This window comes from Poecile atricapillus, chromosome 25 (genome assembly GCF_030490865.1).
Source record: "Poecile atricapillus isolate bPoeAtr1 chromosome 25, bPoeAtr1.hap1, whole genome shotgun sequence".
In the NCBI taxonomy this organism is placed as follows: Eukaryota; Metazoa; Chordata; class Aves; order Passeriformes; family Paridae; genus Poecile; species Poecile atricapillus.
The window spans coordinates 4,662,980-4,690,972 of NC_081273.1; the positions used below are offsets into that span (position 1 = coordinate 4,662,980).

The 27,993-nt window shown below is 48.9% G+C and overlaps 1 protein-coding gene across 1 annotated transcript in view; it reads right to left on the reverse strand.

The window, feature by feature from the left end:
• The window catches only part of GRIK4 (glutamate ionotropic receptor kainate type subunit 4), a 132,846-nt gene that overhangs the window by 52,387 nt on the left and 52,466 nt on the right, over positions 1 to 27,993 (reverse strand). The window contains exons 3-5 of the mRNA XM_058857149.1: positions 11,165 to 11,329; positions 6,683 to 6,780; positions 4,258 to 4,423 (exon numbers count right to left, since the gene is read on the reverse strand). Coding sequence (XP_058713132.1) covers positions 4,258 to 4,423; positions 6,683 to 6,780; positions 11,165 to 11,329 — 429 coding nt within the window. The remainder of the gene's footprint in view (positions 1 to 4,257; positions 4,424 to 6,682; positions 6,781 to 11,164; positions 11,330 to 27,993) is intronic.

Consider the following 27,993-nt stretch of genomic DNA (forward strand, 5'->3'; position numbering starts at 1 on the left):
TTAAAAAAATTGTGACAAAAATAAGGACGGGCACATCAAGGGCTCCTTCCAGCACGGCTGTCTTGAAGCCTAATAAGATGTCAAAACTCCTGCTGCAGATTTTGTTAGTCAAGAAAGCAGCTTTGATAGAGCCTCTCTTCTCTCCAGCTGCTGAGTTTCATCAAGAAATAACCTCCTGCCAAGTTTGATTGACCAGAGGGACCAGCAGATGGAATCATCAGCCAGACACAGACAGCACAGCCACACATCCCATCCCCACAGGAAGACAGCCCCAAAAGAGGGGGGGAAAGCTGAGCTGGAGGAACACAACTACGAGCAGGATCACATCCCAGCTGGTAGAGAGGCAAATTAACCCTCAAGTCAGAGTTTTACTCTTAACCTGACTTATTTTTGACTGCACGAATCCACTCGTTCCCCAGCAGGTCGGGGGGCAGGGGAGGGACGCAGCGGGATGGGATCAGTGCTGGAGCTCTCAAGGACTCCCAGCACTTCACAAGGTAACAAAGCAGTGCAGGAAAAGAGACACATCCAAGATGAGGAGCCTCTCGTTCACAGCAAGAGGTTTAAAGCACTCTGAGTTTGCTCTGAGCTCCTGAGGATGCCCTTGCCTCTCACCTCTTCTCTGGGTACAGGTAGGAACACAGCAAGGGGTTATAAAAACCGCTGTGCCAGGACTTTTCTGGGTCACATCAGCTCCTTTTTCTCCCTCACCAGGCAGAGAATTCACTCTGCTTACAGCACACAGAGACCTCACCTGAATACTTCTTCTGTCTTCTAACCCAAGTGAATAGCAAATTTTACCTAAGCCCTCCATTTGAGCCTCGAGGACCAGGAAAGTTTATTTTCACCTCATTCCACATCCACGAGGGACCAGACAGGCTGCTGCAAGTCACAGCCCTGACACTACCAAGTTTACTTGCAGCTCATCCCAGCACACTCTGCTTCTGTGAAACCCAGGGAAATTTTTCTAAAGCTCATCAGGCACAGAGAGGAAGAAGTGGAACCAGGAAAAAAAAAAAAAAGGGAATCATTTGATCTCCACCTTCAGCTCGAGGAAATTATCATTTCCAGCATGTTAGATCCTACCTGTAGCCTCATCAAGCCTCCTGCTTGCAGCTGCTCTTGCTGTGTGCAGGGAAGTCTCTATTGTGTGCAGAGATTCCCTTTTGTTTGATGCCGAGAGGATGTGAGACTCTTGCTGCTGCTGCTGCTGCTGCCAGACTGGCACTTCAGAGGGATGTGAACCCCAGCAAAGGCCTGCAGACTCCTCCTGGCACCTTTGAAGTACTAAAGTGAGGACAGAGAGGCTGCACCAGGCACCTGCTGCTCCAACACTCCCGTGGGGAGCTCTGAGAGAGGTTCAGGCTGGCCTGTGGCAAGTCCTGACCTTGATTATTTGATTTTTCCTTATGGAAACATCCGGAGCTGGCAGGAGCAGCCGTGCTCCCGAGCTCTCAGCACCAGAGCTGCTTCCTGGGAAGGAGGAAAAGCAGGAGCTGGAGCTCTCCTGGAGTGCCACATCCCTGTTTGATGCTCCTGCTGATGGAGGACCTGCAGTGCTGCTGATGGCTGCAGTCCTGGACATGGATGGTTGGGAAGAGAACATTCCCATCATCCAACCTCGCTTTTAATCCCAACACTGTTGCTTCAAACATCTCCCTGGGTGTTTGAATTTAAAAATAAAAAATACTGAAAATAAAAATAAAGATCAAGGATGTGCACAAGGGTGCCCTGGTCACCCTTCCCAAGCACTGGGTGTTATTCCCTCCCCTCTGACAGTCAGACAAGCTACAGAAACATCCATGCACTCTTCTATTTGCCTTTTTTGGGTTAAGATTTCTGAGGAATCACACAAAACCTTCCAGAGCAGTTCCCAAAGCAGCTAATTCTCCAACATCACAGAGAAACTGAGTCAGATAACCTTATTCTAGCCACCAAACAGAGTCACACAAATCTAATTCTATTCATGGCATTACATTTTACATTCCCCACGGCATTACACTTAGGCTGGCCCAAGTTCCTTGGCTTTAAGGGTCATTTTCTGCTTCTGCCAGGGGAAATCCCAGCCAGTCCCCAGAGGAAGGATGTGACAGGATGAGTGTGGCAGGGTAGGGCCCAGGGGTCCCATCACACAGCCTCGCACTTAAACCAAAGCAGCTCCAGTTTGCCCCTCCTGGGATCTAAATAACAACATCCCTCAAAGCAGCATTTCCTCACTGATGAGCAGGCAGCTCCTCTGCTCCCCTCAGCTGCCTCAAGGGAACCTCCCAAAAGCCCAAAATGCCTCCAGTTAGTTGTTTAAGGACTGTGCTCAGGAGCAGAGCGTGTTCTAAGGGAAAATCAGGGTTTGTGCTCCTACAGGAAGCTCAATTAAGCCTTGCCTGTGCTCTGTTACAGTCAGGGCATGTTGGGCTTCAAGCCTGGCTCAGATCAGGTCCTTGCTGAGCACAAAGAGCGGGGTGGATGAAAGGCTCCTGTCCCACTGCCTCCCTGGCTCTGGGAAGGACTCGGCACATCTTAAATATTGAGTTATCCAGCAGCACCAGAGCGAAATAAATTGGATTGCTTCAGGTAAGGGGGTTTGATCCAGCTAAATAGAAATCATATTAATCATATTAATCCCAGTGGGAGGCACGTGGTGCAGGAGTGGGGAGCAGGGCAGGGGTGCAGAGCCCTGGGCCTCCTGCACGGCAGCTGAGAAAACCTAATTATCTTTGCTTCCCTTCTTGCTTAAGGTTAAGGTTAGACAATGAAAAACTCCGGCACTGGGAGTGATGTGGGAGACCATTTGCATGATTTTAATTGCATCATTTTGAGCCAGGGCCTTTCCTGGGGTAAATGTGAGGTGATTTACTGACTTCCCTCAGCCAGTGCCCGCTGCCCTCAGGGCGCAGAAAGCACAAAGGCAAAGATGCTCCTGTTTCTTGTGTCCCTGTGCAGGAATCTTCCCACCCCAGCTGGGAGGTTTGCCCAGGGCTCCCTGGGAATGATGCTGCCTGGTTTGTCTGGCAAACTCCAGAGCTGATGGATCTGGCACAGAGCAATAAAAACACAACTGGTGTGGCCACCCCAAATCTATTGCCTGGTGACCTCACAAAGCACAGGACACACTTTGCTCCAGCAGGCAGGGAGCTCTGCAGGGATGGAACTGGTCCTGTGGGATGGATCTGGTATTGCTGGGATGGATCTGGCACTGTTGAGGTGGATCTGGTATTGCTGAGGTGGATCTGGCCCTGCTGAGGTGGATCTGGCCCTGCAGGGATGGATCTGGCCCTGCTGGGATGGATCTGGCCCTGCTGGGATGGATCTGGCCCTGCTGGGATGGATCTGGCCCTGCTGGGATGGATCTGGCCCTGCTGGGATGGATCTGGCACTGTTGAGGTGGATCTGGCCCTGCTGGGATGGATCTGGCCCTGCTGGGATGGATCTGGCCCTGCTGGGATGGATCTGGCCCTGCTGGGATGGATCTGGCCCTACAGGGATGGATCTGGCCCTGCAGGGATGGATCTGGCCCTACAGGGATGGATCTGGCCCTGCTGGGATGGATCTGGCCCTACAGGGATGGATCTGGCCCTGCTGGGATGGATCTGGCCCTGCTGGGATGGATCTGGCATTGCTGGGATGGATCTGGCCCTGCTGGGATGGATCTGGCCCTGCTGGGATGGATCTGGCACTGTTGAGGTGGATCTGGCCCTGCTGGGATGGATCTGGCCCTACAGGGATGGATCTGGCCCTGCAGGGATGGATCTGGCCCTACAGGGATGGATCTGGCCCTGCTGGGATGGATCTGGCCCTGCTGGGATGGAAATTCCAGCATCCAGATCACAGTCACAGCATTTGTAGGGCTGCAGAGCCCAGGAGGGTGTGCACTGTGCTGACTATTAATCAAATCCTGCTTTTAGGTCACAAACTTTACATTGCTTTGGACAAGACATATTTCAAAGTGCTTTACTTACCTAAAAACAGTCTCCAGAAAAAGGCCTACACTTTTTTTAATTTTTTTTTTTTTTCTTACTCAAATCCCCATCTGTGGAAGCAAAATGCTCTTCAGATGGCCAAACAGAAGGAAGGATAATCTCTTCCCATCCCCTTTCCTCCTCTGAAAAACACCTCCATGGGGCACCAGGATGGACAAACTGCTCTGGAGTGGAAAAGGCTGCTCTGGGCAGAAACATGAGGACTTGGGACCTTCTCCAGCAAGCACCAAGCAAAAAGGAGATGAAGCAGAAGGGAAAAGCCAGCCTGGCAAAGACTTACATTCAGCTTTGGCACAGATGAGGCAGGCTGTGGTGCAGTTAAAGAAATTCAGGATTCCTGCCACGGCCACGCTGATGTCGGTGTTGCTGGGGTGGAGGTTGAGGGTGGTGAACCTCTGGAGCTGCAGCTTCAGGAACTCCTCTGGAGCCACTTTGAAGTGAGGAACCTGAGCGTGGCGAGGAGGAAAGAAAATATAATTAAAGAGGAAGTAGAAATAAAAACAAGTAAATCTGTGATCAAGGGCCTGCGGTGTGAAACTCACAGCAGGCAGAAAGTGGAATATCCCAGTAAAACTGCAGAGGCACCACTGGAGTCAAGAGGGGAGGCTGGGATTCGTGCAGCAGCAGAGGAAAATAATTATCACAGCAACAGGAAGGAGTGGATCAGGAAAAGTCTTGCTGAGCCACTCAGCGAAAGGCAACGGGGACTGTGATTACAGCACAGGAAACCTTCCCTGTGAGTTCAGCTAATTAGCTGGGGCACTAATTGTAGCTGGGCCCAGCCTTCGTTTGGGAAGGATGCTGTGCAGGGACACGGGGATCATCCAGCCCTGCCTGCTGCAGGGAGGTGCCACCAGGTAATTAATTAGCAGAGATGAAGGCAAGAACAAGATGACCCCGTGCTGGCGAGGCTGGGCAGAGCAGGAACAGCTGCAGCAGCCAGAAGCTTTGGGCATTTCTGATCAACAGGAGGCCAGACAGGCTGGAAGCACCAGTGCTGGCCTTGTCATTGATCCAGCAGAGCAGCAGCTGGAGCGGGATGCTGCTCCAGGGGGAATTTTGGGAGCTGGGAAGCCACAGGGTTCCCTCTGAGGTAGCTGTGCTGCACATCCTGCAGAGCAGGGTGGATGGAATGGGTGGGCAGACACCCAGATCCAGCCCAGACGCTGCGGGCTCAGCCAGATAAAGAGAGGCAATCTTGTTTTTCTTCTGCCAGGCCAATTATTTTGGAAGAAACACAAGTCAGAGAAAGGGAAACATCTGCCACAGCTTTGTTAGCTGTGTCAGGTCCTCTCTCCCTCCATTATTGGTCCTTCCAAAGCCATCAGCCCCTGTCTCCCACCTCTCTCCTCCTGGGAGAGCCTGTTAGCAGCCCCTGATGGCTGAGCAGTGACAGCAGGAGCTGCTGGTCAGCAGAGGGGAAGATCAGGAGTAATAAGCTGCCCTCTGCCTTGATTCCAGCCCTCAGCCCTCAGCCAGGGAGGAAAAGGTGGATTCCTGTAACCAGAGCAGACAGGGCAGCTCCTGATCGCTCCTGGGAGTGACCCAGACCCAGCCTGGGACTCAGAGAGAGCTGAGCACAGGGGAAGGAACCCAGCACCAGCTCCCAGAGCTGAGCACAGCCCTGTTCAGCCCCTGCCCTCAGCCCCAAGAACCCTCCTCTCCTTCCCAAGAGCTCTGCCCCGCTGCAATTCCCCTTTCTGGATGGGGGAAGGGATTCTTTGGGCATGAGAGGGGTATCACAGGGTCCATCCCCCGGAGCATCAGTCACTCCAGCCTGTGCCTGGGGACACTGCTCCCCTCCCTGAGGGGTGGCTGTAGGCACAGGGGGCTCTGGCTGGGCTCTGTGTGACCAGCTGATGCTCCTGGGATATCAATCCCACAGAATTCCTGCAGGTTTACATCGCTTGGAGGGCAGCTGAGAGAGAAAACATCTGAGCAGGGCACCAGCACTCACCCCTCTGAAGAAAAAAATAAATCAGGAGATCAGAGACTCGGAATGAATCTGAATTTCTGAGGAAAAACACTTGCAGAGTTGCCTTTCCTGGCATGGAGCACATGTCCAGGACATTCAGCAAGAGAAAACGTTACAAAACACCCCCAAGAAGCCCCTCCTGCTGCAGCCCCGTGCATCAGGGCTGAAAGATCCCTTCCATCTCTTCCACGCTCCAGGAACACCACCCAGCACTCATTTGTGAATGCAAATTATTTACAGTGCTCAGCCCCAGCCTCCTCTCCTCGAAAGCTGGGCTCCAGAGAGAGCCACTAAATGGCTGAGCGATGTTTTCTGGCTTTAAAGGGATGAACTATGAGAAGAGAACTCAATTTCTTCTCCCGAGTGCAGCACCAGATCAGTGTAGGATGGTTCAAGGCTCATAAAATATTAAATCCAGCACATAGTCTGGACACAGATTAAAAAAAAAGGGGTTGAACTGGATGGAAGAGCAGTAAACATAAAGCTTGTGCAGCAAGTGACAGCAGGAGCTTTGGGGTTGCATCCATCAGGAGAAGCTTTGGGGTTTGCAGCCTGCAGTCAGTGGGGCTGTGCTGGTGAGGAAGGTGAGGAGCAAAAGGGGATGCAGAGATGGAAAGGGACTCAGAAAAGGGCAGCAAAGGGAAAAGGAAAACAAAATCTGTGCATCAGGAGGAGGGGTGACAAACCAAGCTGTCCACTCTGATCACCACCAAGGAACTGCTCCGCTTACCTCTTTCTCCCCACAGATGTTGCTGATAATGGAGCTGGAGGCTGGGCTGGAGGAAGGTCCCAGGACTCCCACCACGCCTTTGGGGAGAATCTGGCACACTGTGGGCATCAGAGAGAAGGAACAGAGATCTGAATTCATCCCAAATTCCAGCAGACAGCTGTGCTCACAGTGCCTGCTGCACTCAGTAAGGACACGGCATCATCTCCCTCACACAACACCCTCTCTGCCATTTCCATCCCAAAAATCCCTTTATTCCCCCTGAAGCACTGTCACCCTGCCTGTGGCACTCTCCATCTTCCCCCAGCCTTTAAAAACCCCACCTAAACTCTTCCCAAAACCCCAAAATCTTCATCCCTGACCCTCCCTTGTACCACCCCCAGGACAGAAACATGAACTAAACTTTATGGAAGATGCTACACACAGCAGTGACCTGGCTTCAAAGCATCAAAGAGACTTGCAGGAATTTCTCCCCTCATCTTTGCAGAGTTCAGTGGTAAAAAAAAGGATTTCATTGCTGGTTTTCCTTTGGTTTGTGTTGTTTTCTTCCTGGCAGTAGTTAAATTTTCTGGCTCCCTGGCACCAAGGTTAGCAGAACCATAAAAAACACCTGGCAAACTGGAGAAGTTAAATCTCTTCCTGGGTTAAACTGCAACCCTTTTTTTTTTTGTGGTCCTTTTAATTCACAGCACAAATCCAGCTGAATTTCACTCCCAGGAGCAGCCCAGCTGGTGTCACCTCCCTGCTGCCATCCCCTGCATCGCTCAGAACCCTTCCAGAGCAGGAAAAACCTCTTGAACAGGAGGGTGAGAGCCCCTCATGCCTCAATCCCTGAAGCTGTGGCTGCCCCTGGATCCCTGGAAGCATCCAAGGCCAGGTTGGACAGGGCTGGGAGCACCCTGGAAGTTGTCCCTGCCCATGGCAGGAGGTGGAACAAGATGATCTTTAAGGTTTGTGCCAATCCAAACCATTCAATGATTCTGTCATCTCTGGCCTTAGACTCCTGAAGCCTCCACAGCCTCATGACTGGAATGAGGCCCAAATCTCATTTCATTTGTCACTTTGGGGAATTGGTTTTGCTTCTCTTTTGAAGGAAAAGCTCCTGATCCTCCCCAGTCCCCACTGATTGCTCCGACTTCTTACAGAAAGTGCTCATGAAATGCAAACATCTCCTCTTGGGTTTTCCTTCCTCCTGAGCTCCCTCGCCCTCCAACAACTCAATCTCCTACAGAATGAGGGATATTTTCCTGCAGCATCTTCAAAGGAATCCAGGGCTTGCTTTTCCTCCCTGCTTAAAAAATTTACAGGCACTTAAACCTCTCCAGAAGATCCTTTTAAATCAAGAGCACCAGCGGTTTGAAAGCTTTGCCTGCTGTCTCAGCAGCACTCATCAGTCCCTCTCAGCTCTGCCATTCAGCATCCACGAGGAAGGAGCTGCTCCAAGCCCTCCCTTATCCACAGGTCACCAGGACAAAGTTTCTGGGGAAAATTTCGTTGTGCTGTGCAGGGGAAAGTTTGGTGAGTGGTTTTCTTCTCGTGCCTGCTAGCAGGAGCAAAAAGTGGGTTAAGTAGCCATAGTAACAGAGTTGTAACAGCTGGAGGAAGAAAAAGACCTGGCTTATCACTACCAGGGGGAAACATCCATGAAAATGAAGGAAAATGAATGGAAACAAGGTGGAAGTGCCTGAGGCAAAGGTTTTGACCACATTTGGAAAGCCTCTCTTCTAATCCAAGCACAGTTCCTATTTCAGAGCATTACCTTGAAATAAAATAAAATATAAAATAAAATATAAAATAAAATATAAAATAAAATATAAAATAAAAATCTTGACTCCCCAAATAAAAACTCTAACTCCCCTAAATTCTTCTTCCTCTTCTATGCTATACATGTTGTAATCCCAGCACTCCTGGATCTGACAGCTAAGCATGGAGCTGTGATATTTAAGAGTGAACCAAAGAGTGTGAAATGTGAGAACAGTATTAAACAGCTGTAAACAGCTTTGCAGTCACAGGTTAAAACATCTCAACAGTTTTTATTAATATTGTGTGTCATAACAAATACCAGCAATGTATTGAAGCATTTGAAAGCCATGAAAGCCTTGAAATTTAAGTTTGAGGATCTGATTTTCCTCTGCCACCAGGATAAATCAAGAATAACATCAGTGACATTAATAGCAGAGCCATACAGAATCCAGATTATTCCTTTTCTAAGAAAAGCTTCCAGACATTTTTTTTCCCTCTGCAGAAAAGGCAAATAACACACTGCAAAATTCACCAAAATCAAGTCAATTTGCTCCAATTGCTGCTCTAAAAATCCAAGTAAAGAAAACAAAGCAAATCACCCCAAGGTGGAAACTGGAAATGGGAGATGCCCCTTCCTCACTTGCCCTGTTTCCAATTTCTGCCCAAACACAACATTTGCAGAAATCAACAATTTCTTGCATAATTTTTCATTCTCAGCCAATTAATATTCCTCTGCTGGAGAAACCTTCCAAGAGAAGAATTCCTGAGCAGTGTCACAGGCTGAAGATAAGGCAGAAATCTCTCTCATGATCCTTACAGCAGCTCTGGGGTCACTGAAATCAAGTCTGTTTCACAGAAAATGTTAAAGGCCAGGAATGCTGCTACAAGCAGGATATTTATGAGGAAGGAACAAAAATGGAGCTAAAAATGCCACTGGGTTCTTTAAAGACAAAGAAGGCTCAGGAAAATGAGGAGCTCTGCTGTTGTTTAGAAGTCTCACAGGGAGATTTGGGATATTTAAGGGACAAACTGGGAATGTGCTTGGAGTGAGTCCAGAGGAGACCACCAAGGGGATCAGAGGGATGGAGCAGCTCTGCTGGGAGGAAAGGCTGGGAGAGCTGGGGTTGCTGGAAAAGAAAAAGCTTTGGGGTGATCTCATTGTCCCTTCCAGCTGAAGAGAGGGAAAGATGGAGAGAGACTTTTTACAGGGGTGGAGTGACAGAACAAGGGCTTCAAGCTGCCAGAGGGCAGGGATAGATGGGATAGTGGGAAAAAATCCTTCCCTGGGAGGGTGGGGAGACCCTGGCACAGGTGCCCAGAGAAGCTGTGGCTGCCCCTGGATCCCTGAAGTGTCCAAGGCCAGGCTGGGCTGGAGCTGGAAACACTTTAAAGTCCCTGCCAAGCCACTCCAGTCTTTGATTCTGGGATTCCAGGCAATTCCCATCCTTTCTGCAAGGTCTGGCCAGGTAAACTGGATCTGCCCTAATGCTGTGCCAAGTTAGGGGACAACAGTGGACAGTAGAGATGGGGAAGACCAGGAAAATATTTAGAAATGGAGGGATCCAAAGCAGTGGAGAAGTTCTGGATGCAAGTCCCTGAGCTGGGTTTAATCTGGGCTGCCTCGAGGGCGACAGGCTCTATAAATAGAGCCCAGGTACTTGCTGAGACGCTCTTTATTAACTGCACACTTCTATAAATAGTGCAAACGCTCGTTCAGGAAATGAAGGAGTGATGTGCTGATCCCACAGCCCCACGGAGCTGCTCTGCCAGCTCACCTGGAGACCCCTGAGCACTGCTGGGCAGAAAACCCACCAGAACTCCAGGGAAAACCAGCCAGCCCCAAACCACAACACTCTGCCACACTTTTTGGGGATACCCTGCAGATCACACAGTCATGGAATGTAGAATCACAAGGAAACGAGCCTAAAATCCCTGTTATTTAAAATGAATCCTCCAGCTTTCTGGAGCCAACTGGCAATAAAAAATTATAGACCTCCCTTGAACTCTAAAGGTCGGCTTAAAAATGATTCTAAAAGGAGGATTTCCTACTCCAAAGGATTTTCCCTCTTACAGGAAAAAACTACCATAGACCTTTAGGTTTCCTTTCAAACTGTGGGACAGTGACCATCAATTTCTTTTTTATTCATCAGCACAGAACTGGCATATTGGGCATCCAGAGGAGCAACCCTAATAATACCTAATAAAACCCTAAGAACAGTTCCATTCACGGATTTTAAAGTGATGTGGGAAATCTGCCGCTCTTTGGAAATCAGCTCCTCTTCATCCTCATGATTTCAAACATCACTTGAAAAACTTCACTTGGTGTAAATAAATCTGCTGCCAATCTCGAGCTCCAGGAAGAGCTGTCATGTTTGCTGACACACAGGATTCCACAGGGTTTCAAAAACAACTTAATTGAGCCCAACTTGCCCGAGAGTCTCTTGTTTGCTCAGCATTAAGTGCTTGACAAAGGATCAGCATTACCCCTGTTTATTGACAGGCAGATTAAAGGAAATTATTTGTCCCAAGCCACTGAGTGGTGGCAAAGCTCACTGGGGGCAGGGATCCTCTCAGCCTGGATCGCACCAGCACATTTCATCCACCTCGAATGAAAACTGCTCTGTGCAAGGCGCAGAGATGGGTTTTTTCCTCCCTGTTCCTTTTTGACTGGCACAAAATCCCAAGTTCAGCGTGCCAGACGGCTCCTGGGAGGAGAGCTGGGCTCTCTGGGGTGGTACTCACTGGTCTCTGCCGTCTCGTACTCGCTGTCCCGCAGCAGCTCGAAGATGTCCACCTCCACCCTGGCCTTGCCCGCCCGCTCGGGCGCGCGGTTGATGCGGTTCTTGGCCAGGGTGATGGAGAGCCTCTCCCCTCTGCTGCACTCCATGGGGTCATCCAGGATGGCAGCTGTGGGGGGAAAAAGGTGTTGGCATGGGTTAGGTTTGGGTTCTCCTCTCCCCTCCCCGTGCCCACACTCGCTGATCCCTGCAGGAGCTCTGTTTGTGCTCCCGTCAGCGCCAGAGCTGGCGCGTCCCCCTTCCCACACGCGGCCTTTCCCGCTGCTTCTCCCACTCCCCAGGTCCTGCCAGACAGGTGGGTGGTGACATCTCCTCAGCAGCCTCTGTTTTACCTGCTGGGATGGCACAGCACAGCCACCCACACTGCCAGGCTCCCACTGCCACACAGGCTGGGAACCCTACAAACCCCAGAGCCAGGCGCTGCCTCACACCCCAGAAAAGGCAGAACATCCCCAAAAACCCCGGCTGAGTCTTTTGTTGAAGCATTGATAGGGAGCTGAGAGCTGCAATATTTCAGGAAGCACGTGGGCAGCTGTGGGTGGGCAGGGACAAATATTTTTCAAACAGAACGCTCTTGACTCTTGAACCCAGCTCCTGGGGCTGCCCACCCAGGTCTGTGGTGGGTGGAGGAGGGGTATGACCTTTGTGTTCTGGGGGGAAGGCAAAAAGGATTCAGGAGCAGAGCATTAAGGCCAGAATTCCTTCAGGAGTTGGCATCCCAGTGGGTTTATCCTTGCTAACAGGAGGTCTCCCCCCAGAACACAGCTTTTCCATTTTATCTGGGGAAGAGCAGCGCTGCTGTTTGCTGTGTGCATTAAAAAAGCACCAATTCTTGTCTTTCCTCTCCAAAAAACCATTCCACAGGGAGTGATGCCATTCAGGACTGCTCAGGTGCTGGATCAGGTGTAGGGGAGCAGAGCAGGGATTAGTGGGGCTCTCCTGGTTCATGGCAGGGAAAAAGGGAGCTCCCTGGAGCAGCCAGGGTACTTTGCTGGAGCTTTGAAACCCGTCCTTGTGCTGCAGCAGGTTGGAGTTGGGGTTTTTTTTGGTAGGGAAAAGGATAAAAAAGGATAAATGAGCTGGGAACTGAAAGCAAGCCCATCAGGGAGGTATCCTGAGTCCTGAGAGCAAGGCGAAAAGGACACAGAGGTGTGGAAGGCAGAGCTGGCTGGGAGCAGGCACGGGGATGTTGAGCTGGGACTGAGGGATCCACAGAGGCCTCTCTGGAATCTCCTCGTTCCTCCCACCACCCTTCACTGCCACAGGGAGTCTCCAACACAGCCCAGACCCCCCTGCCTGGGGCCCAGGCTCCTTCTCCTTTGGTTTTCCTGCCCCTAAGGCTTTGACCCAGCCCCAAAACTCTTTTTCTCAGCCTTGCCCTGCTCATCCCAGTGGGATTTTTTCTCTCCTGGCACTGGAGCAGCTCTGTGTCCCAGCCCTGCCCTAACCCCAGCAGGGGAAGCCCAAAGGTGCCCCACACCAGCCAGATTTACTTCATATCTTGATAATACTCAAAAAACTCCCTTCTCTTCCTATCTTTCCCCAGTTTTATGGGAGTTAAATTGAGTTCATCTTAATCTCATTATTCAACAAAAAGGGTTGTGCTTTCCTCCAAGGCCAGGAGCAGGAGTTTTAGGATATTAATATGGCTGATGACTTCTTTTAATTAGAATAAAGCTGGGAGAACAATTTTCCACAAACTCCACTTTTCCAGGAGAGAAGCAGAGGAGAAAGTTCTTGTAGAAACTTTTCCTCCAGCCCTGCTCCCAGGGAAGGGTAAATCCATGTGCTGAGCCTGATGAAAATCACCTAATGCAGCTCCTGCTCAGGTGCTGACTCTGTGAAATTAAAGATCAGCAGTGGGGGAGTGCATGTCAGCATTCTCAGATTCATTAGTTTCTAATTTAAAGCTTCAAAATCTCTAAATTGGGGAATGTTTTCAAGTATTTTCCTAATTGGCAGCTTTCAAACAAAATCCACTTCCACTAATGTACAGTTAAATGATTTCTAAGTGTAAAAATAGTCAAAACCAAAGCATTTTGAATAGTTTCCTCAAGCTAAGCAAAAAAGTTTGCAGAGAGCTTTTTTTTTAATCTCTGTCCAGGATGGGATTTTCTATTCTTATTTTTGAGAATCTTGAAAACTTCCCTGAAGATGAAGAAGGAAAGAGAAGAAGGGAAGAAACCCAAAATAACAACAGCAAACTCTTTTACCTGCTCAGCTCTGATGGAATTTGAACTTTGGGAGCAAACACAAGAGGAAAGTGCAGGTTTTGGAAATAAAGGAATTCAGATGAAGAGCCTGGACCCAGGCTGGAAGTGGCAGCAGCACTTCCAGAACCCAGATCAAATTCCAGTAGAATTTCCAGTGTCCCTGTGGGATTTAGGATGGGAAACCAGCAAAATGTGCTCATTTTGGGAGACTGGTTACTTTAACTAAATATTACACCAGCCCCCAGGACTAGGGAGGTAATGAGGCTGAACTAATCTTTATTTATTAAAGCTGGAGGATGAAAAAAGGTCATTTAATGTTTAAAAAAGGTTGGTTTTAAAGCTTCATGGCTTGGGACACAGTGCCAAAGCTCATCTAATAGTGGCATCATTAAGTATGAACGAAAACCTTTCTAGAAATTCCCTTTCATCTCCTCCTGTCTATTAAACAGAGGAAGATGCATCAAGTAAATCTTTAATCCTGAAGACTTACAGCAAAGTCTTTGAACTTTGTTGCCCTCAAAAATCACTTCTGTCTTGCCCATCGTGATAAATGTCTCTGGTCTAGACTGCTTCTCCATGAATGATGAGAAAAACCTTGCAGAGGGAGCCAGGAGCACCTGGATCTGCAGGCTCAGGACTGCTCAGGATTTCCCAGGCACTGAGTGAAGCCAGCCAGGACTGAGCTTTCCTCAGGAAGAACATCTCTTCCCATGGGATGTTCCAATTCTGTCAGAAAAACATCCCTTATGTTGTAATAATTAGCTTTTTATTCAATTTACTCGGATTTTCCGTACAAAATCCACGCTCCAGAAGCGCCAAACCAGGAGAGTTTATCCCTTTGGAATAGCTGGGTAATAATCAATCAAGGTTCAAGCAACAAGTGACTTCCCCTGCAAAACTCCATCAGACACAGATTTCAAAGGCAATGCTCAAAGTTAATGATTTAACAGCAAGAAACAGAAAAAATAAAGGTTTAATTAGGAGCCAGGGAAATGCAAGGGGATGGGATGGCGCTTTCTGAGAAAAGCAGATTTTACTGACTGTCCTGCAGGGAATTTTCATCCCTCAGGGATGGGGGACAAGGAGGAATTGGTGCTCTGTGCTGCTCCAGGAGCTGCACAAGGAACAGGAATTGGTGCTCTGTGCTGATCCAGGAGCTGCACAAGGAACAGGAATTGATGCTCTGTGCTGCTCCAGGAGCTGCACAAGGAGGAATTGGTGCTCTGTGCTGCTCCAGGAGCTGCACAAGGAACAGGAATTGGTGCTCTGTGCTGATCAGGAGCTGCACAAGGAGGAATTGGTGCTCTGTGCTGATCCAGGAGCTGCACAAGGAACAGGAATTGGTGCTCTGTGCTGATCAGGAGCTGCACAAGGAGGAATTGGTGCTCTGTGCTGATCAGGAGCTGCACAAGGAACAGGAATTGATGCTCTGTGCTGCTCCAGGAGCTGCACAAGGAACAGGAATTGATGCTCTGTGCTGGGTCAGGAGCTGCACAAGGAGGAATTGATGCTCTGTGCTGGGTCAGGAGCTGGGCAAGGAACAGGAATTGATGCTCTGTGCTGATCCAGGAGCTGCACAAGGAACAGGAATTGATGCTCTGTGCTGATCAGGAGCTGCACAAGGAGGAATTGATGCTCTGTGCTGATCCAAGAGCTGCACAAGGAGTTCCCTGTGTCTCCTCCAAGCCCCACATCCCTAAGCCCACACGGGGCCATGTGGCTCAGCCCTTCCAGCCCTGAGCACAGCCAGCTGTGACAGCAGATGCTCAACCCCTTCTGCCTCTCCAGGGGGAGGAAGGACACTCATTTCTCACCCCAAAGAGCTCAGTTGTGCCTCTCTGTGCCACAGCAGTGTCCGGGGGCCTGGCAGGGCTGTCACTTGTCAGCTCCCCGAGCTGCAGACAGCTGTCTGCCAGAGCTGGGTGAGACACAGCCAGCATCTGATCCAGTGCCCCAGTGGTGAAATTCCGTCCTCACCACCCTCAGCTGGTTCCAAGCAGGGCTGAGGAAGCAGAAGAGGCTCCAGCTCCATTCCCCAGGGCCCTGTGGCTCCCGGAGCGCTGCCTGCCCCAGCCAGGCTGCCAACAGATGCACTCTGACAGGCTGATCCCACTGCCAGCCAGCTTCAACACCGCTCCCCAGCTCGTGATTCATCCCAAATCTCATGAAATCACATTTTTATAACAATAACAGGGAACAGATGCCACTGTGAGGATTACACACAGCCACAACAAACTGTGTGCAGCTGACCTCTCCTCGTTCACGGCTTTTTTTTTTCATTTACATTTTCTCACGTGCTTTTTTTACCTTTGAAATGTAAAGTCATACTCAGAAACATAATTTTCATCTCAAGGCATCTCTTGAAAATGTAGATTTAACACAGCAGTGGCTTGGTAAACAGGATATTTCACTGTTCATAACCTGTCCCTCCAAGTGAAAAACACATAAAGGTACCTATAATATTTCTTAAGTGTCCCAAATGACAGGTTAAGATCACACCTACAACCTCCTCTGATTTATGCTGTAAACACAGCCACAGAATCACTGATGTTGGAAAAGACCTCTCGGATTATTGAGTCCAAATGTACCCAATCTCCAGCAGAGCACTGAGTGCCACCAGTCCTTCCCTGGACACCTCCAGGAACGGGGACTCCAAACCTCCCTGGGCAGCCCCTTCTGATATTTAACAACCCTTTCCATGGGGAAATTCCTGCTGCTGTCCCCCCTGAGCCTCCTTCTCTCCAGGCTGAGCTCCCTCAGCCCCTCCACATCCCTCATTCCATGAGAACACGGAATTCCAGGTGGCTCCTCACTTCCCTGCTCCTGCTGGCCACACCATTCCCTCAAATCCTCTATGATTGATCAAAGCAGGAGCTGTAACCCCAGCCCAGCCCAGTCCAGTCTCCCAGAAGATCCAGTACCTGCCACCGGAGCCGACCGCTCCTTCCTCTCCAAACCAGGAGACCCAAAAGAATTCCAGGAAAATATTTCATTCTTCAAACACCCACATGCTGCTGAGGAGCATCAGGAGATGGATCACCCCAGACCTCCACATCTCCCCATCCTCCTGAACTCCAACCCACCTCCAAAACCACGAGGCTGCAGGGTCAGGTGATTAAAAATTGTTGTTAAAATTGCCTTATTTTGTGTTTTCCTGCTCTGCTGAATAAGGTATCAACCCCTCCAGGCTGTCAGTACAGTAAAAGAGAAGAAATTTGCACAGTTCCTCATTACTGGGCTGTCAAGTGGAGCTCCAGTGGAGAAACAGGTGGGATTGTATTTCCATTATAATCTCTGAAGTGCTGCTTAAAAATAAAATAAAAAGGCGTCAACACGCTATTACTCTGCGAGGAAAGAGCATCTCATCAAGGGAAAAAGAAGATCTGAAAACATAAAATCTCCTTCACAAAGAGGCTTGATAGTGTTTGTCTGGTTGGGGTAGCAGAGGGCTATTTATTTCTCTTGGCCAGCACTGGAAATCTGCATTTAAATGGAGCTTCCCTCTCATTCCTGCTATCCAGAGAGAGCAAATTCAGGGGAGATGTGATAAAAACAGCTGAGGGCTTTAGTTCCTGCTGCTTGAAACACAATCTCTCTTTTATCTTCTTTAATAACTGCTTTGTGTACATAAAATCAGAATTACACTGCCTGAGACCTGGAGTTTCCAGGAAAATTGAGAAGGAAGGTGGTGATCTGCCCATCATGCTGGGATGCAAAACCTCAGTGGGACCATCCCTGGATCCCAGCAAACATCATCCCTCCAGGGCAGGCAGGTAAAAACCCTCCAGGCTCCTCATCTCACCTGATTTGGGGAATACCAATCCCACTCTGAAGCAGCAGCAAACACCCCGAGCACGAGAAGAGGAGCAAAAAGGCATCAAAAGTATAAGAAAAGGGTCTAAAATGGTAAATTCCCATCCAGAGCTGGATCAGGGGGTCTGAACCCACCCTCTGGTACCAAAGCAGGGCAGAAAATTGATTTTAAAGGGAAACTCCTGTGAGTTTTCACAGCCAGACTTGAGGCGCTGCAGCTGTGGAGAAAACCCAGAGCTGGGGATTCAAATACTGGGATTGGGACCAGTTCAGTGCCACTTCATTCCCTGAAAAACCTGCCAAGAGAATTCCCAAAAACAAGGAGAGGAAAGCAGGGAGAAGGAGGAATGAGGGATTGAACCTTCCCGAGGTGCAGGGTCAGGGAATGGGATTCTGGCTCTGAAAGGAAGGGACAGGCTGGAAAAATGAACACCAGGGGCTCTCCTGCCTGGCCACAAACCCCCAAAACCAGGGAATTCCAGCCACCAGGAGATTGTTTCTGCATGGATCAGGGTGCTGTGGTGGGATGGCTTTTTTTTGTTTTCCCTGAAACTTTTCTCCCAGCAGCAGCTCCCCACAGCACTGCCCTCTAATCCAGATTTTCAGCAGCTCTGCAAAGCCCCATCTGTCAAACTGGATCAGAGTTTGCCAAAATCCAAGCTCTTGCATGGCCACCCACATCCCCTAAATGCCTAAATCTTATTTTCTTAGGAATCCAGCCTAAAAACGCTGACCCGAGTTGGGAAGATCATTTTTTCTGCCTGTCTTTTGCTTCCATAATGTCAAGCTGAGTTTCCAAAGGAGGTTTTTCCTGCCCATTTTCGTGGTCTCAGGTGACTGGCAGCAGCTGTGGTTTTGTAGGAAGAGAGCACTGGGAAGCCCTGGTGGGGCCAATAAACTTGGCAAGACCAAGAAATGAGCAAGAACTTAATTAAGTCAGTGGAGAGTATAAATACAAGAAAAATAACCACACAAACCCCAAGTGCCACTGCCAGGCAAGCAAAAAGAATGAGGCAGGAAGAAACAATGGGTAAATTTCTGAGATAAAAACAAAAATAACAACAAAAAAAAGCCAACAAACAAATGGGAAAGTCCAGCAGGATTTATGGCTCTAATGATGGATTTGAGAGATGGCAATGAATAATGGAGCTGTGAGATTTTCAGAGCTGGCAGAGAGCAGGCAGGAAAGGACCCAGACCCCACAAAATCCCCTCAATAAATGTGTTTTGTACCCATAACCCCACAAAATCCCAGAGCTCCCTCCCCAGAGGTGGATGAGTTTCAGTGGCTCACAAAGATCTGCAACACTGGGATTTTCTGACTGACAGGGATTTAAGGAGAGAAACATTCCCAAACCTGGCACTCAGCCTTGCTGGGGAAACCATTTCCTGAACCTCCTTCTGTTCACAGGCTGGAAAAGACACCTAAAATCATCAAGCCACCACCATGGCCACTAAACCCTGTCCTCAAGTGCCACACTCACACGTTTTTGGAATGCTTTCAGCACCCTGGACAGCCTGGGCCAGTGCTTGACAGCCTTTACATGGAGAAATTTTTCCTAATGTCTAATCCAGACCTCCCCTGGCACAATTTGAGGCCATTTCCTCTGATCCTGCTGAGGATGAGACAGCAAGTTACAGGATTTAAGGAACTGGGGGTCCCTCTAAAGCCACTAAATTTCCATTAAGTGGGGCTTTAAGACCATTTTCCTCTGAACCCTTTGGGATTTCTCAGCATTTAAAGTGCATTTGTTCTTTTTCCAGCACCTCCCTGTTTCAGGGAGGTCACAGCTTTGGCAAACCCCAGTGCACTGCAGGGGATGCACAGCTCAGCCCAAAGGATGCAGGAGGGAAATTCCAGGTCCTGGCTTCCCCCATCCAGGCATTGATCCACACACAGAGACAGGAAACAGCCCTGGATGTACCCCCAATATCAAAGTGAGGAGGGGAAAAACGTTGTCGAGGGACCTTGGGGGTTGTTTGCATTAATATGGAGAGTTTAGAGATGTTTTGCACCACTTCTATTCCTGTAACAGAGCAGTGGCCACTGCTGCTGTGACAAATCTCCAAAAGATGGAGCCAAGGACAAGGGCTGACCATGCTGGATGTAGATATGGCAATTCCTATAAAGATATGAGCCAGACAAATGAGAGGTGGAATGATTTTCATCCTCCCATGATGGATGGAGAGTGAAGAGATAAGGTGGCTCCTCAAGGTTTTCCAGGATCATGTGACAGATAAACAGATTTAATGTGCCAGGAAGCCTTGTTTAGACACTCAGCCTTTCTGCCACCAAAAATTGACAATTTTGCCTCAATCCTCAGGCCTTTGAGAACATCACAAAGTCAGCAGCACTACAAACAGATCATCTGGGAGATGGGAATCCCTGGAAGCAGGAATGTGTGTAAAGATAAACGGGTCAATGGCATGTGGCTGAGTGTGTATGGAAGAGTCAAACTGTGTTTGGGAGCCTTTGGGTTGGAAAGGACCTCAGAGATCATCAAATTCCCCCTCTTGCCATGGGCAGGGAGAAGCTCCATGGGCAGGGAGAAGTTCCATGGGCAGGGAGAAGCTCCATGGGCAGGGAGAAGTTCCATGGGCAGGGAGAAGTTCCATGGACAGGGACACCTTCCCCCAAACCTGTCTGCTCCAACAGAAAAGCTGAAAAGACGACTAAAGTTGGGAAAAGGTGACATTAGAAACCTCACCTCTCTGGAAGAGGATCCAGATGTCTTAAACCACATGAAAGAGTTTGATCCAGATATAAAACAACACCTGAGCCTTCCCCTGCCTCAGGATTGTTGTCATCCCTGCGCTTTGCTGATAGAACAAACACCTTTTGCTGCTGAGTCACGCTGGAATGAGATGCTAAAGAGCTGCCACAGCAGATGTGGAAGCCCTTCAGATCCAATACTGATCAATCTGCACAGCCTCTATTTATTTATTTTTTGCCACTCAGCCTTCAGCTGATTTAATGGGTTGCTTTAATGTCTTCCTGCCTTCCCTCGTTAGTATGCTCTGCCCACTGCAATCCTCCTCCCCTGATGGCTTCTTCCCCGACTTCTGGATGGGAAGGAGAAAGAGCAATTTGCTTTTCCCTGGACTCTGACATGGTTTTCCCTGTCTTTCCATCCATCTTAGCAGCACACTGCTAATTCATCTAATCCCAGGATACTTTTTCTGGTCGTTTAGACCAAAAAAAAAAAAAAAAGGCGGCTCCACTTTGGTTTTTTTTTTCCAATGGTTTTTTGAGAGAAGGGATCTGCAGAGCCCTGAGTGAGTGAAGTGATGCACAGCAACATCCTCGCTCGGAGCAATTTGTCTCAGCATCCTCTGGAGACCACCCCTAAGCAGGGGGGGTGTCAAACATTGCCTGGAGAATCCCTGGCATTACAGGAAAAACAACCACAAAATCCTTAAAAAGTTATGCAAAGTTTTCCCAAGAATCTCTGAGGTTCCTAGTGCAAGGCTCTCTGGTGTGGGTAAAGAACAACTTCTGTGCAAACAGTTTTTGCTTTCAGCCTGGGAGCTCATTACAGATTCTCCTGCATCTGGAAAAGTTTTAAAGACACCACACAGAAACTGGAGAGGGCAAGGGAAGAGCAAGAAAGGAAGAGAGGAAAAGCAAAGCTACAGAAAAAGGCTCAGCTGCAGAGAGTAAATTAAAGCAGACACAAAAACTCTTAGTGAACAAGGCTGAACAAACCCGAGGAAAAAGCTGCTCCAGGCTCCTGGGATGTCAGGAATGATGGAAGAGCTGGTGGGATCGGGGAGGAATCAGCACCAGCACTGGGTGAGGATTGAGATGTTCCAGACCCAGCCAGGCTTGTAAAGCAGAGGGAGTGGAGTGAATTACATCCCCTGCAGTCTGTTCTGAAGCTTCTAAGAGGGGATTCTGAGTTAGTGACATTAATGCAGCAAGGAACTGGATCAGGTTCCCAGTGATAAGCTTAATTAAACAACAGAGTTATCCATAGGCCGGGCTTTATGTTATAAATAAGCAACATTTATACTGATTAATTGAAGTCATGGTTCAGATCATTAAATCCTCCTCCTTCCAACCATCTTAATGAGGATACCTGCAAGAGCTGAAGCCAGCACTTATGTTTGACACTCACAAGCCTAAGCACACTCTGAGGGGAGAGCAGGGCCTTGCCAAGGCTCCTTCCCACTCTCTGGGATTCCAGTGGGTGGTCCTGGAATTTCTGCTGGGGGTTTCTGGGTTTCTGCTGGGGGTTCACTCTCGCTGCTGTCATGTGAGGAGTCAGGGCTGACAGCCTCAGGCAGCACCACGTTCCCAGTACTTCTCCAAGTCTGTAAAAGACTTCTTAACACAGCAATGAAAACATCTTGGAGACAGCCAGCTGTGTCAGCTGCCCTCACAAATCCAATTCTTTTTCATTATCCCAGCCAGAAAGAGCCTGCCTGGAGAAACAGGGCTGCTTTATCATCCCACCCTGCCTCTTCCCACATGAGAAACATCCTGGGCCACGTCTGGGACAGCAAACTGTGACCCCATCCAAATCCCCAACCTCCCCTCCCTGTCACCCACTCCTGGCCACCCCTCTCAGCTCATCCCCTGCTCACGGTAACACCCTGCAGAGTTCAAGGGGAAAACCCTTCTGAAAAGCTTCACTCCATGAGATTGGAGGTTTAAAGATGATAAAATTCCTGCTCCAGTTCCGCTCTGAGCCAGGATCAATTAAGGATCATCTCTAACACTTATTCTAATTGGAATTATGAAAGCAGAGCAGACCCTTTGTCCCTTCCTTTTCAGCTTTCTGCTCCTTCCTCCCACAGTCTGAGAGGTTTTATACAGCTCTAATATTTCAGAGAGTGGCCTTGGTGCTCTGAAGTGAAAAGCCAGCTTGGGAGACCATGGCTTGCTCCAGCTCATCCATCACATCTGCTCCCAAACCCAGTGGTTATTAAAAATTAGAGCTGGTCAAATTATTGTTATATTTTGACACATGGAGAATATTATTATCATCCTTCCCTGCTACCCCCAATCCCTCCTCATGAATCATTCATGAGCCTCTCCTGATTCCTGCAGAAGAGCTGAGCTCCTGCTTTGTGCAAGACAGATTTCCTGCCCAAGGAGCAGAGCCACGGTGGAGGGAGGCTCTGGAGGGAGCCAAGATGAGGCCCCAGGTCTGTAATGAGCCCATCAAATGGCCCCAACAAATTCTGATTATCAGCCCCCCTTCATCTCCTCCAGCCTTTTCTCCTTTTTCTTAATACAATCCTATCAGATTGGGAACTGACTAATGGTGACAATAATAAAATAAACTTCATTTTGGATCAGTTGCAGGATTGGGGCTATTTCCTCCATCTCTTCACCATCACAGAAAGTGTCTTTTAAATGGATAACAATGATTGTGAGGGGCCAGTTATTACCCTGAAACCTTGCATTTTGATATATCCAAAGCTGTTCTCTTATATAAATAACAGTTATTACTGTAAAGTGATTTTCCCCTTTCTCTACTTCCAAAGAGTTCCTGCAGGAGATGGTGGAGAAAATGGATTCCATTAATGCCACACTTAGGCCCTGTTGCTTTCATACTTTAACTCCCATCATTAATCTCCTTATGTGTCTTTGAACAAATGTCATTCATTCATTCATTCCACAGCTCTCTGGCAGCAATTCTTCCCCTTCCTTTGCCCCCAGCCCCCTTTTCCAGTTAAACAGGAGCTCTTCCCTCCCCTGACTCATCCCAGAGAGGGAAAAGAATTTTGGCCAGGCAGTTTCCTGTGAGTTACAAGGGAAAACAGGAGAGCCCACGGCCAGGGGAGACCAGGGGATCCAATTCCAACCTAACCCTGGAGCGAGTCCCCTGGACTTGGGTGGGTTCCCAGCACAGGGGAAATATTGCCTGTGCCACTCAGAAGCCTCTGAGGACCCTGCAAATGTGACTGCTCTAGAAAAGGAGCCACTTTTGTGTGATTTGGTGACAAACAAGGCTGTTCTTTCTCATGACAGGCATGGCACAGCCGCAGCTCTCGACTGTTTGCTCAGGACTCTGAGACAGCTCCATTTCTCAGCAGCCAGAGAATTGCTGTCACCTGTTTTTCGTGGGGAGAAGAGGCACAAAACACAGCCCAATCCTGCACTGGAATTTAGACACCGATCCTGCCCCTGAGGGGGTAAAATCCCACCTTTTTCAAGGACTTAATCCCTCTCCTCCATGGAGCAGCACCAGCATTTGAGTCCTGCTCGCTGCCCAGGCCACAACATCCCCTGTCCAGGGGAGGACACACTGACCTTCCAGCAAAGGCAACCTTCCCCACCCCATTTTCCAAGCTAATTAAGCTAATTAAGGCAAATTATGCATTAGCCAAAAGGCATGTGGGCACAGGACCACAGTTCCAGGGAACAGGGCTGCATTTTGGGGACACGGCACCACGATGTCACCCCCACTCCACATCTGCTCAGGGGATCTGTCCCCCACACACCCTCAAAAGAGGAGGGTCCCTCCCCAAAAAAACTCATTTTCATGAGGTTTAACAGCGAGGCCAAGCCGGGATTGTGAACTGGAGATAAATAACCTTCACTTCAGAGTCACTGATTCTGCCCTGCCACCTCTGGGAGCAGAAATGGCAAAGATTAATAATTGGAGTGACCTCACGTAACTCCTGGACATCTGGACTCTTCTGCTCTGTCCTGCTCCCCCAGGAGTGCTGCCATTCCCTCTGCCCTTGCTCAGCCACAGCCTCTCCCTCATTATCATCTGTCAAATCCAATTAACAAGTGCAGTGACATCAGGGGACAAGATTCCTGCCAGAGCCACTTGACAGGAGCCTCCACCCTTGAGAAGATGGGGTCAAGTCCCCAGAAAATTGTCATTTCTCCCCTCATGATCCTCCCCTGGCAGCCCAGAGCACTCACTTGGGCTCTACCACCTTTTGGAAATGCCTAAATCCCTAATCCCTGCTCCTAAAAGCCAAATTATCTTCCTTTTTCCCAACCATTTTACTGGATAAAAGGATTTCAGACCATTTGGTGGTTTGCAGGTGCCTCCTCTGAGCCGATTTCCTCCCCTCCAAACCCAACCTGCCTTTCACAAAAAGTGCTTGGCTGTGTTTTCCTGATTAACCAGTAAATGAGGAGTCTGCACAAATCAACAGGAAATGAGGCCAACACCCCTCCTCTTTGAAACAAGAGAAAGCACAGGGAAAAAAATGCAAAATATTCCCCTGAAGACTGGCAAAGGCTCAAGTGGAAGAGGCTTTTCCTAGGAAATACCAACCACCTCTACACATCCTTAATATCATAAAGCTCCTTAATGATCAGGAAAATTGATGAATAAAAGCCTGAGGTTATGTGGGAACAGCTTCAAAACCAACTGGTTCTGGTTCTGATCCTGTCCCTGATGCAGGAGATCACTTTCTGCCACTCCTTTGAGTGGATAACTTTGCTGCAAGGTTGTGGGTTTTCATTTTTTGTTGTTGTTTTTGTTTGTTTGCTGGAAAAAAAAAAAGGTCATCTAAAGGAAAAAGAAAGAGACAGGCTGGGATAATTTTTTGGCAGAGAAGCCCTGGCAATATCTTTGAGGTCAAAAGTGGTGTTTCTCTGAAAATTTAAATTTCTTGAGCCCAGCAAACAGATTTTCAAGGCACAGAGAGGGTTTTCATTACATTCAAAGTCTGTGAATGCAGGGTTTTTTCTGCAGAACGTCATGAGCCAAGTTGTGAGATGCTACTGAAGCCCAAAAATAAAGGATATTAATCACTTGGCCACGATTTTATTTCTCATATAGCCACATCTGATACGTGTTTGAATGTGTATGTATAAATAAAACATGAAAAGACAACCTTTGTTCGAAATTAAATAAGTTAAAATAGTTCAGCGCTACCAAGAGCAGCAAAATTCTGTCCCTTTGCTTAGAGGAGCTCAGCAAAGGCTTCTCTTCTGGGCCAGGAACTTGTGATAACCATTTTCCAGGAGCTGCCACATCCCTTCCTTTCCCAAAACCTCCAAATCACCCCACAATTTCCTCCCCTCCAACATTTATCAAACCCCGCCACGTACCCAAACTGAGAAGCTTGGCAGTGCCCACGGCTCGACATCGAGAGCGTCAATTAAATCAATTAGCATCCCCATACACGGCTAATATTGGAGACGTAGGAGAGGCTTTATTATCCAAATAGAAAATCAGTTTGTGTGTCCAGATGGTCACTGGAGGCGCTGGAATTGCCGCTCTCTCGCTGTGTTTGGGCCCGTTTGGATGGCACCAGCCCCTGTTTGTCAGCTTGGAGAGGAGCCGGTGCCATCTGGGCGAGAGGAGGTTCATTGTCTGCCTGGCAGGCTCGGGGTAAACACAGCTCCCCCACCCACTCCGCTGCCATTTATTAAATGTTGAGTCTGGGAGAGGCAGGAGAGTGCTGGGAGCTGAGGGAAGATGCTCCGGGGAGGTGGAAGCCTGGGCTGTGTGGGGATGTCAGGCTGTTGCGTAATTACACGGGTTTGAAGCTTTGCTGAAATTAGATCGAGGGTAGGAAACGGTGGCAAAAGAGCAGAGCCAAGCTGTGGCTGGCCTTTGCTCTGTTCCCCCAGTCACACAAGTTGGTTTTTTTTTCCTTGCAAAAACAAGTGAAATTTTAATATGCATAGTCTCACATCCGACACAGAAATGAAACTGAGCATAGAGAAACAACATCCCGAAAATTGTGGGGAAATAAAAAACAAAAAAGGAAAAGCATAGGTAATACTTTACAGATATTTAAATGCACCAGTAACAACCTGACAGCTCCCTGTGCCCTGCTGCCCTCCCTGGCTGCCAGGGGATGCTCTGGGATACCCAGGGACAAAGAACAGAACCAGAATTTTCACCCTGAACCCTCTCAGTGCCTGCTGCTCCACCTGCGAGCGCAGAGGAGCTGGGAGAACATCACCAGCACCCCTGAGCTCCTCTTCAGGAGAAAATGTGAAAATTCCACTTATTTCCACAGGCAGGAGCCAGCCTGCACAGGGAGCCTCTGAGGCAGCCAAATTATCTGAGCTACAAAGATGCTTCAAAGATGTGGGGAGAGCTCGGGACGGGCTCAGCAACAACTCCTGAGCATCACCAGCTCTGTAATGACAGCACAGCAAGTCTCTAACTACTGCTAAAAACCTCCCGAGAGGCTCCCGATGTCACCTCCCTGTCGGGAAAAACGAGGGATAATCCTTCTGTCCTCGCATTCTTTATCCTGTCCTGCAGCAGGGATTTTTCCCCTCATTATGCCCCGGCACTCGCAGGACAGGCAGCCCAAAGTGACAGCTCGGAAATGTTTGCCCGGGCACGGATGAAAATAAGTCCTGGAAAGTGATTATTATCGGAAAAAACAAACAAACAGGCAACAAAACCAGTGGTGCTAAAAGGGAAATTGGTTACAAAAGTGCTTCTTTAGCCATGGATGGATCGTTCTCTGCTGACGTGACATCGCCTCAATTAAGTTTTCTTGTTGCGGTAACCTGGAGGCAGCACAGCGAGGTGACAGATCGAAAAGTCTGCCTGGGAGGGGAAGTGCAGGGCTCTCCTGACTGGAGGTACATAAAGCAATTTATTGTTCTTTTTTTCCCTCTTGCATTCAGTGTTTCTGACGAGGTCAACAGGCAGGGAGCTGAGGAAGCCGGGGCTCACATTTGGGTTTCACACATCAGAGGGGAAACAGTCAAATCGAAAAAGCTCTGGGAGCAGTAACTGAGAAATTATATATATGTGCTTTTTCTCACCTCCAGCCCTGTTCCTTTATTTTATTGAAAACTGTCACATTAGTGTGGTTTTCAAGGAAATGCAGAAAGATCTGCATTTCCCAGCGCTGTGCTCTGATGGTTTGCAGTGATAAAATGGATTTTCCAGCTGCTGGTTGGGATGGGATGGGGATGCCTGAGGGCACGCAGGGCTCTCCCATGGGAACTGGGATTTTCCCAGTGCCTGGAGTCCCCTGGGTGGGTCAGGAACCCAGGGAGGAGAATTTTTAGCAGATGAGCAAAGGCAGGGTATGAAGCACCAACCCCAAACCAGCTGCAGCATGTGGTGGGAGGAGAGGAAACTGCTCAGGTTGGACATCAGGAGGAATTTCTACATGGAAAAAGTTGTTAAAACATTGGAAGGAGCTGCTCAGGGAGGTGGTCTGGAGTCTCTAAAGGATAACTGGATGTGACAAGGAGGGGATGGGTCACAGGTTGGACTTGAAGGTTTGGGAGGGCTTTTCCAACCTCAGTGATTCTGGAATTCTGGGATTCATTTGAGGTCCTGCCTCGCTTTTCCTTTCTCATGCAGCAGCAGCTGCCTGAGGTGTTTCTGCAGGAGCTGAGAGCTGCAGCTTTCCCCCCTCACACAGACCCCAGAGAGCTCCCTCATGTCCCTGTCACCTTCCAGCAGCTTCAGACACCCCTGGAACCCCTCCACATCTCCATCACATCCCCACTCTTTTGTATTTCACATTAAATCAATCAACAGCAACACCAACTTGAGTCCCTTTCATGTTTCTGGGCTCGTTCACTCACACAAAGGATTTCCCTTTCCCAAAAAAAGCTTATCTAACCTGACATTCCCAATTCCTCCCTCCCCGGGAGGCACAGCCAGGGATTTGCAGAGCTCTGGCATGGATCTGCTGGGTCTCCAGAGATCTGTCTGCAGGGAAATCCATAAAAAACCCCTCTGCTCTACCTGGAGAGGCTGAAGGACGTGGGATTCCACCTCTTCCCTCCATTCCCTGACCCTTCTCCAGCAGCTGGAGTTTCCCTATCTCGGGAGAGGCAG